Source organism: Chinchilla lanigera, unplaced genomic scaffold, assembly GCF_000276665.1.
Source record: "Chinchilla lanigera isolate Chin_1 unplaced genomic scaffold, ChiLan1.0 scaffold00009, whole genome shotgun sequence".
Classification (NCBI taxonomy): Eukaryota; Metazoa; Chordata; class Mammalia; order Rodentia; family Chinchillidae; genus Chinchilla; species Chinchilla lanigera.
In genome coordinates this window covers 3,544,006-3,559,321 of record NW_004955410.1, presented here as the reverse complement: position 1 = coordinate 3,559,321, position 15,316 = coordinate 3,544,006, and the positions used below count along the sequence as shown (strand labels likewise).

Below are 15,316 nucleotides of genomic sequence, written 5' to 3'. Positions count from 1 at the left end.
TACACCACAGCACAGAGAATCCCTCTTTGCAAGAGGGGGTACGTTCCGCTAGCTCACTATGATGACTTTCCTAAGGACCCGTTACCGCGCCACTGGGATTTCCTTTCCACAGGACGGACAGACGGCACCCAAGCACACCACGCCACTCACCAAGTAAGGCCTAGGTGGGTGAACATCTGCAGTGCAAAGCAACGAACGTCCCCACTTTCTGGTTCTTCGCCGCATTTACAGCGCTTGTCTAGTAACACAGCCCACAGTCAGTGGACTCGGAGACAGCTCCTGGATCCATCCCTGGCTGGGGCTGGGGACGGAGGGGGATGCCCCAAGATCAGGGTGTCTTATATGACAATGATGAGGTAACAAGGAGGCCAAACCGCTGGATTTTGAGTTCCTTCAAAGGGTTCGCCTCGCTTAATGGGTGGTGGTGCTCAAAAGAGCAACAGGAAGGGAAGCAGCAGATGTTCTTGCTCACTGAAGCAGCAGCTGTGGGCGTGAGCGCACCTGTCACAGGGCCTCGACAGCCACGGGGCCCTGATGCAGGCCAGTCACCCGTACCGTGTGAGCGCCCGGCCGAAGGTTCACCATGGCCAGCACTGTGGCGCTCACCTGCACTCTCAGCCACTGGGGAGTAATGCCTGAGTGAGGAACTCAAGTTCAAGGCCAGCTTAGGGAACTTAACAGTATCCTGTCCTGAAATAAAATACTAGGGACTGCGGATGCAGCTCAGTGTAGAGTGCTTGCCTCATGTGCACAAGGCCCTGGGTTCAACCCCCAGGGCTGCAAAAGCCTCACTAGGACCTCTCACTGGGGAACTCATGGAATGACAGACACACAATAACATGTGACAGTGAGTCTCATCACAGCAAACCTATGTGATTTCAAGCCATTAAGTTTGTAGTAGGATCACAGCACACAGAAAATCCCCACCCAACCTAAGTAAATGAATTCATATCACCGAATGTTAAACCTAGGGCTCATTTCATTGATGTATTTTGTAACACAATGCCTCTATAGAGCTGTCTGGTGTGTTTGAGTTGCCGGCCCTTAAGCTGGTGGTCAGGCGCTGGTCTCCCAGCACGTCTGCTCCGAGGCTGAGGACCCAGCAGCTCGGCCAGGTTCTCTGAGTTCACCTCAGGAGTGGAACTGGTCCTCGGTCACCGCGGGGCCGCAGCAGAGCACCCTGCACAGGCCTCTTCCACACGTCCACATCGCCCAGCAGCTCCCCTCCACACTCTGCCTGACAACTGAGGGCCAGTGTCTGAAGCAGCACCCTGTACCCAGTTTGTATTCTGCTCTAGAAATTTCAGGATATCCACTTATGATTCCATGTAACCTATGATGATGTATTTGCTGCTCAGCTGAGAGGATAAAGAGGACTTATGCTATGTTACACACAGTATGGCAGTTACTGTATTGCGTACAAGGTTTTTTTCAATGAAGTTTATTGGTACATTTTAGATCTACATAATGATCACATTCATCACAGGGAATTTGTACCTGTACAGGACATATTTTGATTCCTCTTTTTTTCCCAGAGAGATCACAAGAGAGGAAACTAAAACAGGGTCGGGGAGAGAGGGTGACCTGTTTGGTAACAGGCCCTGGAATTCCCAGCTACCAAGAAAGATCTACTTGCTGGTCAGCACACACATGCACAGTGATCACGGGCGGAAGACCGGGTTTCTGAGGCGGCGCTGGGCGGCGGCCGTGGGAGGCCAGGCTGCCAAGGTCCTGGGTTCATGCTCACTGTGCACGGCCAGCAGAGCTCACACTTCCCTGTGTGGGGAGCAAACACGCAGTCCACCCACTCTCCTGCCTCCCATCAGCTCGCACCGGCCCAGGGCTTCCGGCTGCAGTGCTTCCCATGAGCCAGCGTTTTCACCACCCCTCCTCTTAGCCCAGACCGAGAAGTGACAGGAACTCTTACATTTTTTTACTTTTTTCAGTACTGGGTATTGAGTCTCTAGGAGCTCTATCACTGGGCTACATCCCAGCCCTTTTAGTTTTTACTTTGAGACAGGGTCCCACTAATTTGTCCCTGTGGAATTGGAACTTGTGTTTCTCCTGCCACAGCTTCCCAGAATGCTGGGATGATAAGGTGGCACCACCACACCCAGCCATTACCATTTTTACTCCTCGGCAGACCCCTACAAAGTTTTAGCAACAGGAAGACAGAATCTGCTCAAGTTACTCATCCAACAAATGCAGAGCTGAGCTTTGAATACACACTTTTATCTCACTACCCAAATTCACTAGAGAATTAAACCCCCGTGTTCAACAGCATCTAAGGGACAGTTCGTACCGCGGTGTCCCCCCAGAGCCTCACGGGCTCACAGGTGGAGCTTGGGGAGGTGAGTGGATCACTGATGTGTGGGACTGGATTATTCCACTGTGGTCCACGGCTGGGTGTGGTGTTGGGAGGGGAAGCCTCATGTGAGGAGGTGGGTCACTGTGGACGTGGGCTGGAGATACAGCTAAATACCCAGCCTGCTTTCTACCTTCCAGGCCCTTCTGCGATGCCCCTCTGCCTTGGAGCCGCCAACTATGGACTGGAACCTCTACCAACTGTGAGCCAGAAGAAGCCTCTCCTCCTTTAACCTGTGGGTGTCAAGTAGTTTGTCCCAGCCACGAGAAGGTAGGAAGGAATTCACCTCTCTGCACCCCTAGCATGGTAGTGGCCATGAACCCCACTGAGCAGAACTCACAAATGTCTCTCTCGTGTGCTGCTGCCCTGTGGTACAGGCGAGGAGGCCTGGTTAGAGAGGCCTCCAGGCCCACCTCCGAGCCAGCTGGTTGAATCGGAAGTCCGTACGCACGCACAGCACAAACTGTGAACACACAGTTCAGGAGGCAGCGCTGCTGACCCCGCGGGCCCCACATCTACACGCACTGGAAACGCAGGAGACCTGAGGACCTGCTCAGGAGTCCGCTCTGATCTGGTAAATGGAGAAGTTCGGGTCCAGCTGGTAGCTGACCCCATCCGCCACTTCTTCCTGTGATGCAGCACTCACCCTCCGACAAAAGCCCCAGCACACAGCAAGAGCAATCCTAGACTCCGTCTCACGAGGCAAGGAGCGGGCTGGGTGCTGTTTCCTCACTTGGCCTCCCCTGCCTCTGCCCATCCAGGGCACAGTCATCCCAGCGGGCTAATCTGCTGAAATCAAAGACTCAGGAGATTGTTTAAAGAAAATACCCTTCATCGTCTCCACAGATTGCTCCAGAGTGCATTAGAACTGCAAGAAAATGCTCCACGTGAGAATAAAAAAAGATAAAAGAGACCTAGCATTGTCTACTCTTCTCGTTCAGTGAACTCAGTAAACTCTACAAGTACCCAGGCAAATACCTGATGGCCTCCCGTTTATGCTCCATCATTTGCCTTACATATGCAGGGTGAAACTCTTTTACCCGCAGGAAGGTGAAACTCTAGGAAGTTAACTCTCCAAAACCCCACAGGCTGTGCCACAGGAAGCCATTAATCTAAATCAAGTCCTAACCTTCCACCCTTTAGACGTCTGAACTCCAGAACCAAACTAGGATGGCTCCAGCGTTACTAAACTGCCTGTCAGCAGCCCTCGCATCTGGGGGTCAAGTAGTTCAACAGGGAACCAACGCGTGGAAGGTGTGGAAGTGCAGAATGAAAACATTAAAAACTATCCTTATGCATCTCAACCACTTTGATAACTTGATCAACCCTAATGCAATTAACGGTCCTCCGTGTGCATGGAGGGGCTCTGGTTAGTACAAAACATCTTTAGGTTTTCTACGGGTTAAATGTGCATTTTAGAGATTTACCCTACGTGTAGAAGATATCTGTGTGAGATAGCCTCTGCATGCCTATGATATCTGATATACGTGTAAGACATCTGAATCCATGTGCATATTGTATTCATTTTTTATAATAACTGTAATTTCCTGTGCATTTTGTATTACTTTCACTGTGATATTTATGTGTAAAGCTCTGTGTTTCTCAGCATTTGGGGTAGGAGTGCACAAGAAACAGAAGGCAGAAAAAATACAGATCCCAGGCAGCCCATTTACCCAAGTTTCAGATCCCTCTGTGTACTGTCTGACCAGAACGCAGGAGACCATCTACTTCACTTGTGGAAAAATCCAGACGGGGCAGGACCAAATCCAAGGCTCCAGGCCCTTTGTCACGGTCATTGACACCCAGGGACTCAGCTGGCTTGTAGACACCACACAGACAGGTTGTGTCACATTCGATAATTTAAGGAGATGAATGATCTCATCAAATTATCATGCATGGTTTGCCCTGTGATGAGTTACCATTCCCTTATGTTTATTTATTACCATTGAGGATTAATATAAATTTTCAACAATTACTCACTGGTAGACCTTTGTACCCATGTATTAGTCCCCTGGGAACTGAGCTACACATGCACAATAAAATTTTGCCTCATGAAAATTAATTCCAATCTCTACGTTTATTGGGACAGGAAAATCAGGTGTTTGGGACGCAGCGAAGCATTCAGTGCGTTTAATTTACAGCAATCCACACACCCTGGTCGTGCTGCCACCTTGGGCTTCCTGCAGCCCTTGTGCCTGCCGGAGTCTCCTAACATTTGGCAGATGCAAATTTAAGTCAATTCTAATATAACGTGGTGAGAAGGGTTGGTATTTTGAAAGTGACAAACATCATAAGAATTTTACACGTTCCTTTCTGTGGCAAATGTCAGAACCACTGCCGTGAGAAGGCAACTGGCTCCGCACTGCCCCTGTGCTCATCAAGTTGTTCTTCCTCCTCAAGGTATCAATGCAGAGCTAAATCCAAAGCACTTCTTTCTCCTCAAATCAAATCAAAATTTACACCAGATATGTTAAGTGCCTCCCTTCTGCTAAGAAGGGAATAATGATTATGAAAAGCTCAACTCACTGAACAGTGAAGGGACGAGGTTCCACAAGTGAGACCTCCATCACCTGGTGAGTCAAAGGAACACTGGTTTTTCTGCTCTTTTCATTTTTTGAGACAGGGTCTCACTATGTAGTTCAGGCTGACCTTGAACTACATCGTTCAGGCTGGTTTCAAACTCATGGCGATCCTCCTGCCTCAGTTGCCGAGCGCTGGGATTACACACCTGGGCCACCATGCCCAGCTTCATCTGGAGCTGCTCTTGACAGGTTTGTGCTGACTTCTGTGTTGGGTTGTTTAAAAAATGCAACTGGTCTCGATGTCGCTATTCACTGCTGAGGCTGCAGGGAAGTCTGGACTCCGCTGTATAAACATCACGGACAGACTGCTGTCTTAACTTTCAAGTATTCTGTTTTGAGGCTGGAAGCTCACATCCTGCACAATGAGAGGTTATCAGTGGCAAAGTTACGGCTTTTAAAATAGATTCACCCTCCCCTGGCATAGTGCTCCTCCAACAGGTGCCAGCTGCAATGTCAGAATGAACCCCCGCAGACCCCTTGGGGGTTGCGCTTTCTTCCTGGTCCTTTTTAAGACCTCGACTCTGCCCTCAACCTGGAGACAAATGCTTCTACGCTGGTCACTGCACTCCACGCACCTTCCCCTTCATCTCCCTCACAGGATGAAAGGCACACACATCTGTGAGGTCTGCTAAGCATTCATTCCCTCCACTCACTTCCAGTGTTTCTCATGGCCCAAGGACATTTTCACACAATAACCCATTTCACTAAACCATGGCCATCAGTTCACGGTCTCTCAGAGGCAGAGAAGCCACACGAAGCACACGTAATAGCGCCTGGGCAGTAAGCAGCCCTTCAAGGACCCCACACTGTCGCTCCCTTGATTCCCCATGGTGCAACTGTGATGCAGGGGCACGAATAACACTGCCATGCTTCTGCAAGCAGAGAAACTGAGGCTCAGGTTAGCTCTGCTGCCCCTGAGACTGACTCCGTGCCTTCCCCAGTGTCCTCGTGAGGATCTGCAGCCAGGTAAGGAAACAAGCACTAAAACTTCCAAGCACCAAAAAAAGGCAACAGCAGCCGGAGGGTTACCAGGGATTCAGAATCAAGTGCACAGCATTGAATCTTGCTCCTAAGAGCATTCAGAGAAGTTCTTTATGCTGTAAATTTCAGTTTTCTCATCTAAGAAACACAAAATAATAAGACAGCATAGAGGACTGGCTTAAAGGTTAGGTGGATTAAAAATATGCAGGGTATTACTTCATTCACAGAGCCTGGCATATACAGGAGTGCACAAATGTCAGAAAGCACAATTATAATAATCAAAGGGTGATTCATAGTCATTATTAGTGTTCAGATCTGCAGACAGAGACATCAAAATTAGCTCCAATAAACTCTTTACCAATGTGGTGGAGAGAGAGACAGAGACAAAGAGAAAGAGAGAGAGAGGGCAAAGTCACAAAAGGGAAATAAATAGCCCAACTCAAACTCTTTTCATCTCTTGCCACAAACCACAAGGGTGGTTTTTCCACAGTGCAGTAGGACCAATTAGATCAAGACTGATTCTTAGATCTGCTGGCATGAGTGAGCCTAACCACTCACTCATTCATTCATTCATTCACTCATCTCGGAGCCTCAGGAAATTGTGCAGGCAGCTGCCAGTAGTTCCTAGATCTTCAGGAGACCTAAGAGGCCTCAGGAAGGGCTGACAACCATGCCCTGCAGGAGCACTCTCTCCGCCAGCGATCCCGTACCTCATCAGGTTTATTACTGTGTTTCCTTGACAAGAATCTTTCAGCTCAAATTGCTGAAGACTGGACATGCGGGGCCACCCTAAAAAAGGCAGTTAACTACCACAACCTCCCTGAAGGTTCATAAATAAATGACGTTAAACTGCCAAAGACAGGAGCTATCTGTTCTTTTATTTGTTCCCTTTTCAGGGTTATTACTGTAACATCTTTTGTCCATTAGTATATGCATCTATAAAATCTAATGACATTATGTAAAATTGCATGCATCTTCAAGATGCTGTGTCTCCTAAGGAAGGGGTAAATGAAACGTAAGGACAAGGGAGAAGCAATGTGGCCATGTCCAAAGAGAGCATGCTGATGAACTGGGATCCTGCTATTACCAAGTACCAAAAATAAAAGCCTCTAGTTCATGCATCTCAAAATGTGAATATTACTAATATCTGTGTGTGTACATTTTTGAGTCATGTCATTCCTTCTTGAGAATGGAATACATAATTTGGAACATTCCTCCGAAAACATCTCCAGTAAATTAAACTTGTGTCTATCCTGTGTTCCAACCATCTGCTTCAATTCTCAAGGCTCTTTTATATTTCAGAAGTTACTTTGTCAGACACTGTGTTTAGTCTTGATTCCTCCTCACCTGCCTCTATCAGAACATTCACCCATCAATCATCACCTCCTTCATCACTTTCATCTCTCTGCCATTTGGTCTACTCCCTCTGATAAGCTCAAATCTCCCCTCTGGTAATACTTGCTTAGCTCTGCACAAGCTCCCCACAAGCTCCCCACCCCAACACCTTCTTCCAGGAACTGCCTGCCTCTTCCACTACCAGCAGTAACAGCCGCTGGCCTTTTGCAGCTAGGGAAGTAACGCTACTACTTCCTTCTGAGATCAGACCAGATTTAGAAAAGCAGTCCAGGCCAGGCAACCAGAGTCTGTTTTCCAAATTCCAACTCCTGCTCACAGCGGACTGGGCTATATTGATGGCCACCTGGCCTATCTAAGGACTCCCAAGCCAATTTCTTTGGGAGGCTACAATTTTGTCTAAACTTCTGCACAAGTTCAATCAAGGTGCAATACAGAAAACACATCCCGTTACAACCATTTAATACCTCAGGTACTGGAGCACAGATAAAACCAATTCACAGAAAAACCAGACAGGAGATGACAAGCAAAGAAGCGGAGGTGACCGGGTGGTGGTGTTAGCCTTTTGTGCAGTGACTGGCACAACCGTGGCCTCCACTTCCAGGAGCAGTCATCCAGCTCCACCATTTACAAAGACGTCCCTTTTGGTTTAAGAGGGTCTGTAATGTTCCTCTATCTCTAATCTCAAGTGGCCTAATATAACTGTTATTACTCTGAATTGGCTATCTCTCACTTTTCTCCTATTACCACATTCTTCGAAGAATGATCTGCATCGGCCATCTCCTTGTTCTCAATTTCATTCAACTCCTTGAGCCACTGAAACCTGCTTCTGCTCTGCCACTGCTGAGACTGCTCTGCTGTGTCCCTGGCTGGATGACACCCTTAATGGGGCCATCTGTTTCATTTCTCTGCAGCATCAAACTGTAGATCAAGGCTCTTCTTTTGCAACTCACAGTGCCTACATAGAGGATACTGAGTAAATGAATGCAGCCTCGTCCAGGCTTCAGGGCCATTGCTTTCTGAGTGCACCTCCACACACCCTCAGATGCAGAGTCCTAACACACAGGTACAAGACACTGCGAACTCAGAATATCCAGCAATGCGCCCACCACCCCAACCCCTACAGCAGCCTGGATTCCTACTGTGTTCTCTAGTTTACAAAGTCTAATGACACATGATCTATCAGTCAGAGACTAGCATCAACTCCAACTTTTCTCTTCTTGATTCCCAAATCCCACACCCACCAAGGCCTGAAATTCCCTTCTCCAGTATGCACCAGTCTGCCTTCTTTCTCAGGGCCACGCTTCCGTTTTAGACCATAAGCATGTCTTGCTCAGCAGACAGTGCACCAGTTTACTAACTACTCTCATCGCCTCTGCCACAACGTGTCCCTCATTAATGCATATTCTTCCTCCTGTGATTCAAAATCCACTCTTTCAGGATCCCAGCAGAAACCCAGGACCAAGCCAAGGAGCCCATCAGCATTCCTTCCCATTCTCAAGGTCCATGCCTAACCCAGAGCAGACCAGCTTTCTTTAGATCATGCTTTTTTAACTAACGCTGTAGCTTCTCCTTGTTCATGCTTTGATATATCAGTGCTCATGCTCAGCTTGGACTTATGGCTGCACCGCATGGAGACAAACTCACTTCTTCAATCTGTCTTTTCACAATATAGCTCAGCACAACCCATAATTCTCACTGAATAATAATAATTGGATGAACTGTTGAATTAAATTATATTTGTTAAAAGTATCTGAAGTGAGAGACGTTAAAAGAGATAGTAAATTAAAACTGTTTCTCAAAATGAGTTGTGTTATTTACTCTAAGGTCTAAATAGTATGCTACTAGAAGCCTGCCTATCTGCAAGTTATTGCATTTCTTGTAATCTAATGAAAAAATTACTAACAGAATTTCATTCTTCGTAATTAGCACCTAAGCTTTTAGTAAAATATAACACTAATTTTTCTTACCCAATGAACCATTTCTCCAGGGTATTATTTTAAAAGTAAGGATGTTTAAGTACTTTGTATAGATCTTGACAATTTTATTGTCATTACTCCCAAAGGTTTATTTCCATGTCTGAAGAGTTCAGCTCGAAAAATGAATATAATGCTTGGTGAACAGCATTTCAAGTACAACTATGCTCACACAGGAGATGGGGAAAAAAGAAGAAAACAGGAAAACAAGCAACTACCTTTAGCGTCTTTAATGTGCATCTTCACCTTGTGCCATTGAGGACTGCCTTTCTTCCTCATTTCTGGACCTCCCTCTCACAGCAGGCACACCACAGGGGCCTGCGGATCACTTCTTCAGAACAAGAGCTCTTCCCGTGTGCCTGACCCCTGGCATTGTATGGAGCTCTCCCTCTTTTAACTCTCAAAGTAAAGCATTATTGTTTAACCATTGCTTTTTACACAGCCTGACAGTGTGCACCTTGGAAAAGAACAATTTTATTAGCTCTTTCTGTCTTCCCCTAATTATCCCCACAGTATGTGGGCAAATGTCAAAGGAAACAATTGTCTACACTGCTTGACGTGTTTGAGGGAACTGTCAATTAGGTGCTGGAGATTTATCGGTGTATAAAAATCCCTTCAAAAATTCCCTTAAATGGAAATGTCCACTGTATAAAAGAAAATAACTTCTAACAGTCGGGTCATGGTTACCTGCAGGAAAAGAATTCCAAAATTTTCCCACAAGACTTCATGTTCTGTGCAAATTATAAATTATGATTAGTGGTAATAATATGCATGTAGGAGCACAAAAGAAAAACTAGGAATTAATTATTTGCATAGGAAAATACAGGAATTAAGTCTCTTCATTTGCCAGGAGACCACCACAATAAATTTTTAATTACCTAGGAAAAAGAACTAAAATAGATACTGAGATTATCCTCTGAACTGAAGCTTTTGAAATGGCCAACACCATTATTTTCCACTGCCATTATGTCTAGTTTAAATTTCTCTTCCACTTACAATATAGAATTTTAAATGTATCCTAATTTTTTTAATCCACAGAGCATATGGTTAAAGAAAAATCAGGAGAAGCAAATGTTAAAATAACATTTAGCCAGAAATATCCCACATTCATATTCAATGAGAACTTCAAATATTGCTTTACATAAAACAGCCTGATTCTGAATTACTGGAACAGAAAAATGAAAGTGTGCTGGTATATTGAGACCGCAATATCAATCTTTTCTTTGTTTATAATCTTGTTAGAATCTATACAAGTGAACGACAGAACTGAAAAGAGCAACAGCCACTCCTTGACTCGTTTTTGACTGCCCAGAGAAGCTAATTCTTTTGTACTGAATTACTTCAAAAGATGCAGATTGCTAAGAAGAAACACCTGAGTCTATATTTCACAGATACGATTCTAAAACCTCTGCACGTTTGTTCTCATTTCAAAACTATGACACTGTCAAGTACATGTACTTCTTACAGATTTCAAAGCACAGCATATCCAAATGCGAAAGTAAAATGGTTTAATAGACAAACAACTTCTTAATAGGTGCCCAAGATAGGAGCGCAACAGTTTTTCCTTACCCTTGTTTTGTTAAAAGATGGCACATCTGTCTTTCTTTTTTCTGTTACGCACCAAGCCTGTTAATCTCTACAGGATTTGAGCATTTTCAAGTTGCTTTTGTATACAAGGGGTCCTGTCATTCTCTTGACAATTACTCTTAAATGCTAGTGTTATAAAAATACCCTGAATGAGATTTAAACATTGAAGACAGTTGTGGGTTGCCAGAAATATGCTAGCATGAAGCCTGTTCATGAACATACCTTACACAGGCTTTCTTTGTAATCCACATATGTATGCATATACACATAGAGGTATGGCTTCACACGCAAAATACTGTCCATTAAACAGAATACTGTAAGTACACAAACTAGACAAAGTATCTAATTATGCAATGTTAATCTTTTGGACCCCAAGGGAAACACGGCAAATACAGCATCTTTACCCCGTTTTGCTCACAAACTACTAACCCCTACTACTCTGTTGACAATCATGTGAATCAGTTTTTTCTTTCCATGCCATAAACAATATGACACTATCATGTTCATGTGGTAATGCACACAAAAGAAAAAGTGAATCAAGTGTAAGCTACATGGCTGCCTTTGAGGCCCAGCTCCAAGCGATGGAAAAACAACTGCTTGAAAGGCTTGGGATGCCCGTGGCCCTGCTTAGATCCCATGCATGCGAGGCGGGGTGGATGCACTGACGCGCCAGGTCTGCTGCACACTGCAAGCTGTAAGTACACGCGGGCTGGGAATAATGGAACCGAGCTCTCACAGTAAGCAGCTCAGTGGCTGTGTGCAGCTTCATCCGGACAGCTCTCCTGGAGTACATGAGGAAAAGCTGGTGTTTCAACGGTACTTTCTAGAAATATGGAAATACATTCTGACTTTTTTTCAAAATTCTATCAATGCTTATGTGAAAGCTGGTAATGCCCAAATACATAAGCCACTAAAAAAGATTAACAAGTTGCATAGTTACAAAAATATATATTTTATACTACCCTCTTAAGTCTCCAGTTTAAAGTTACAAACAGCTGGAAGATACACACTAGGAAATAAGGCACGAATTAAGAAAAACGGATGACTTTCTCGGAAATTTGCATCTGTATTGAAAAACAGAGAAGAAAAACCCTAGCTATAAATTTTATATAATGATGCACCACAAAATACGTAAGTCAGATAATATAGGTTTTGTGAGCAAAATTTTTAAATTATTTTTTAGAAAACCTAAATACATTGTTGTTTTTAATGAATACACACTATAAAAGCATATACCAAATTTGAATAAACACAATTTGCATTTGCTTATGCTTTGCAAAAACTGCAAGCTCTAGAAGAGTACTAGGTTGTTATATTATTTCTCTTGTTATTGTTGGATTAATAACAGAAAGATGTCTATCCAGCAGCTTTCTTTGAAGTAAAAGAGTGATGAGTTTATATCTATTTTATAAATGAACTACATGCTTTACAGTCTGGTTTTATATGTATTTGTTAAATTAAAATTAATGCAAGCCATAAAAAGATAATGAACATTTATTTCCTTTTTATAAGTAATTATAAGCTCAGCTTCTTGTATCTTTCCTCAAATTTTTTAAAATTATATTTATTTCAGTCTTCCTAATACTCATTGGAATGCTAATGCAAATAGCTACATATATACCAACCTGTAACAACAGCACACTTAACATCATGATACTACTCATACGGAAAATATATTTACATTTCATGTTTAGGTATACACCTGTAGAATAATATGTGTTACATGGCCAAGATGATGAGAATAAATTAAAGGTCTGAACAAAAGATTTGTTAGTGTTCATTTTTTTTAGGATTTTCATATATTTAATATTTTAGCCCATTTTTATAAGGCACATTTCTCTGTGTTTGAGTATAAAGCACATAAATAGAAATTGCCAAACTCAAGTGAGAATAACTATGTCACTCTAACACATGGAATAGATAGCCATTCCAATGCCACAATACATGGAAATTTCTTTTCTGTGGCCTTTAAATACAAATATGTCTAACAATGGAAAGAAAATTGTATGTTAAGTAAATAATACTCAAAACACTAGCCTTTTACGAGGTTTTATGCTTTTTCTGTGGACGTCTATATCGGTTAGTTATATACTTACACCATTCTATAGTGTATATTAAAAATCTCCATTCACTAATGAGCTGTCAGCCAATTACTTTTCACTGATTGCCATTTTAATAGGACTGACATAAAAGTTTAACGTGAACAGTACAACTACAATGCTTTAAACAACTGGTTTATGAATAAGTTCTAAAATTAAAAACATTTCAATTAACATTAGTACTGTTTATCATATACGTAATTCTGAATTTTAAAGTAGACGTGTTCTAACGTATGTGCAGAGAAATTAATTCTAGAAAAAAGAGCTGTATTTTTTGAAAACTACATTTGTAAAACACCAAAATAATATATGCATAATAGGATATAAAAATGATATATTTTCTATTTAAAACACAACCAATATGTATTAGGTGGTTGCTACCATATCACGTATTTGTGTCACACCCTACTGAGACAAATATTTCCAAAGGAAATATCCAATGCAGAAAAAGAATTGTTACCAAAATTCCTTTGTCTGAAAAAAATACTACTACAGGTTTTTAGTATTACTTCTTAGAATAGTTTAACTGTTTTAATTCAAAATATGCTGTATTCAAATTTCTGTTAAATTGAACAGTGGAAAATTAAGGCAGTTATTTAGAGTGACACACTATTTACCTTTAATTATAATAAAACTTAAGCCCTCCTTCTATCATTAACACTTTGAAAACAGAATGACTAATTGTAATTCATTCCAACTTCAATTAGTACCTAATTAATTTGATAGCGTGTTAATGGCATGTTCTCCCTCTTCTGATAATAAAACTTCTCCTATTACTTTTTGAAAAATAAGTTGGCCAACAATAAAAAAATTACTAATCTCCAGATCCACGTACACACAAAGGCATACTAATTTGCCTTTACTGACTGCTACTATTCTTTTACCCAGCTTTTATAAACTTGATTTTTTTCCAAAAGATTTATCCTCACAAATGAAATCTTTCCAAAACCAAACGGCAACATCTTTGACGAAATTAATGCCATTTTTAAAAATTTCATAAAACTTATTCTCAGTCTAACAAGGACATATGTCACCTGTCGTTTCTCCCTTCCCAGAAGACGGTTTGGCTACCTCTCAAGGAAACACTAGTAGACGCAAAAGCCATCCAAAAACATTGCTAACAGCACCTATGGGAGGCTGGCCTAGCTCTACCAAATCTGTTCTTTGTTCAGGAAATAATGCCTCGACAATGTGAAAATACCTGGTATTTCCATTGTTAAAAAGAAAGCCAAATCCCTTCACAGAAAATAAATGGTGGGGTCGTCCTCCTCCTTTTAGCCCAGCATGTACGTGTTTCTCATCCCTAGTAAGTGTCTGGCCGTGAAAATCTAGTTACCTTTATTTTAGGAAAGCCTCACTGCCGACCTTCTAGAGTGAGGATTTCACACGGAGATCGCACCCCAGCGCGTTCAAGGGGCACAGGCTGCGCTCAGAAAGGCCTGCTCTTCGCCAGTGCAACGCCGCCTCCCCCGAACGACAGCACTACGGGCGAATTCTCTTTAAAACGACACTTTCAAAATGCGTAAGCCCAGCACACTTAGAATGTGACTTCAGGAAGAGACCAGCCACCAGTCACTTGAGTTCCCCCTTAATAGGCCGAGCTACAAAAGCACTGAAAGCATTAAATAAATAAGAGTGTGGTTTCTTAACAAGAATGAGTGGCGAAGCCTCTTCAGGGAATTCTTCCACTTGTGCTGTTTAAAAATATCCAGTTGGATCACCTGTCAGTTCAGCGAAGATCTACAGATGGCACTGACCCTTTCGCTTCGTGCCCAAAAGCATTCGCAATCATTTCTACGGACGATTATCCGAAGAGGGCCATTACCGTAAATCAGCGACAGAAACCTGAGACGCTCTTCCCATCCGGGTGGGCTTGTGCAGCCTCTGATCCGCGCCGACACGGCGGCGGCGCACACGGTCGCGCTCAGGCCCTCGCCGCAGGCTCGGCCCGCGAAGAGCAGACGCGCCGGGGCAGGGCAGCCCGGCCGGGCCTCGCCAACAAAGGGCAGCGCGCAGCTCGGCGCGGCGGCGGGGCACCGGGAAGGCCACCTCGGGCTTTGATTTTTGTTATGTAAAATGCATTAAAGTGACTCATCCACTTAAGTAAACCTACTCTGCGAAGCTTTGAAGTAGCTTCAAGAACCAAAATAAACGCTCTCCCAGAAGGCCTGACGGGCGATTCAGCGCACTCGGTGCGTGCACAGCTCGGTGCGCCCGGGCTCGGCTTCTCCCGCGCCGCCCGAGAGCGGAGGACGCTCCCGGCCCTTCCCGGCGCCTCGCCGCGCGCCCGCTCCGGAGGAGCGCCCAGGGCTTTTCCCCCTTTCAGACCCGTTATTTTAGAAATGTAAAGAACAAGGGAATAGCGCAGGAGCC

General features: G+C 43.8%; 1 protein-coding gene across 4 annotated transcripts in view; it reads right to left on the bottom strand.

Moving 5' to 3' along the window:
* Window positions 1-14,924, bottom strand: part of Cacna2d1 (calcium channel, voltage-dependent, alpha 2/delta subunit 1) — a 419,185-nt gene extending 404,261 nt beyond the window's left edge. For all 4 annotated transcript variants that reach the window (XM_013510508.1, XM_013510509.1, XM_005377191.2 and 1 more), the window contains exon 1: window positions 14,769-14,924. In XM_013510508.1, coding sequence (XP_013365962.1) covers window positions 14,769-14,806 — 38 coding nt within the window. In that variant the 5' untranslated portion in view covers window positions 14,807-14,924. The remainder of the gene's footprint in view (window positions 1-14,768) is intronic.
* Window positions 14,925-15,316: the final 392 nt, after the last annotated feature.